General features: G+C 49.4%; 1 protein-coding gene across 1 annotated transcript in view; it reads left to right on the forward strand.

Annotated features, from left to right (window-relative positions):
• Positions 1–1226, forward strand: part of DHX32 (DEAH (Asp-Glu-Ala-His) box polypeptide 32) — a 36834-nt gene that overhangs the window by 10737 nt on the left and 24871 nt on the right. Inside the window, exon 2 of the mRNA XM_010859157.1 lies at positions 278–471. Within this exon, the coding sequence (XP_010857459.1) occupies positions 278–471 (194 nt within the window). The remainder of the gene's footprint in view (positions 1–277; positions 472–1226) is intronic.

Here is a 1226-nt window from a genome sequence, read left to right on the forward strand (position 1 = left end):
TCATAAAAGCTGAGGTTAAAATTTTTTTTTTACTTTGCCTTTTATTTTTTTTAATCTTCCTGTTTTCATCTGAGGGTCTCACTTTCACAGTCCGTGCTAACTGCTGTTTATTCCTAACTTTATTTTCTAATAATAATTCGAGACGTAAATACAGGTTGTTCAGCTTCACGCGATGTCACGCAGCCCACTGGTGGAAAGAAAAATCACATCTGAGCGAGCCCTTGGGCTTTGTCGTTGTGCTCGTGGGGCTGACCCTGTCTCATTTGTCCCGCTGAAGGTTCCGCAGTGGTGTGCTGAGTACTGCCTTTCCATCCACTACCAGCACGGGGGCGTGGTGTGCACGCAGGTCCACAAGCCCACGGCGGTCCAGCTCGCCCTCCGCGTGGCAGACGAGATGGATGTTAACATTGGTCATGAAGTCGGCTACGTGATTCCTTTTGAGAACTGCTGTACCAGTGAAACCATCCTGAGGTTGGTCTGGGGGGCTCCCTCGTGCTATGCCCGGTATGGCTCCTGGCTCATCCTCTGCAGTCCCAGAAGAGCGTGTTCTTTGCGTTCTCTGCTTTAAGCACCAGTAACTTGTATAACAGTAACTCATCTCTCTGTCACCAGCCTGACACCATCAGAGATCCCCTGTCTGTAAACTTCTTCCGTATCTCCCCACATCCTCAGCAAAAAGTTCTGACTTGTTTTGGCTGGCCCCAGAGACCTTCTGGAGCTCCAGCTCTGGTGGGTATGTAAGAGCTGTCCATGTGCCAGCCACGGTGACACGTGGTTCTCCGAGTCCACGGGCCTCGATACGTTCTTCCATCCGCTTGGAATGTCCATGCCTCTTCCAGGCCAGGCTAATTTCCTCCTCGTCGTGAACGGCCCTGTGCAGAGGTCACCCGCTCTACGAAGACCTCCTCAACCCTCCCTTAGTGTAAATTAGAAAGCTCTCTGCTGGACTCTGCAAAATGTCATATCAGCCCTTCATGTAGGCATTGTGGGTCAGCGTTTCTGAAACTACTTTTCAGGTGCTTCCAGATTCCAGGGACCTTGTCAGTAGCTCCCACAAGTTGTGAGGGGGAGAAAAAAATCCTTTTATCTGTTTTTAGCTTCACTGTGAGATTTCCTTTACACAGCGGGTTCCAAGAGTTTAGCAGAAGGAAAAAGAAAAGTGGAAAAAAAAAAAAAAAGCCCTGCTCTGGGCCATTTTCTCAGGCAGGTTTCCATTGCAGCCCTCA

Source organism: Bison bison, unplaced genomic scaffold (assembly GCF_000754665.1).
Source record: "Bison bison bison isolate TAMUID 2011002044 unplaced genomic scaffold, Bison_UMD1.0 scf7180017864456, whole genome shotgun sequence".
Classification (NCBI taxonomy): domain Eukaryota; kingdom Metazoa; phylum Chordata; class Mammalia; order Artiodactyla; family Bovidae; genus Bison; species Bison bison.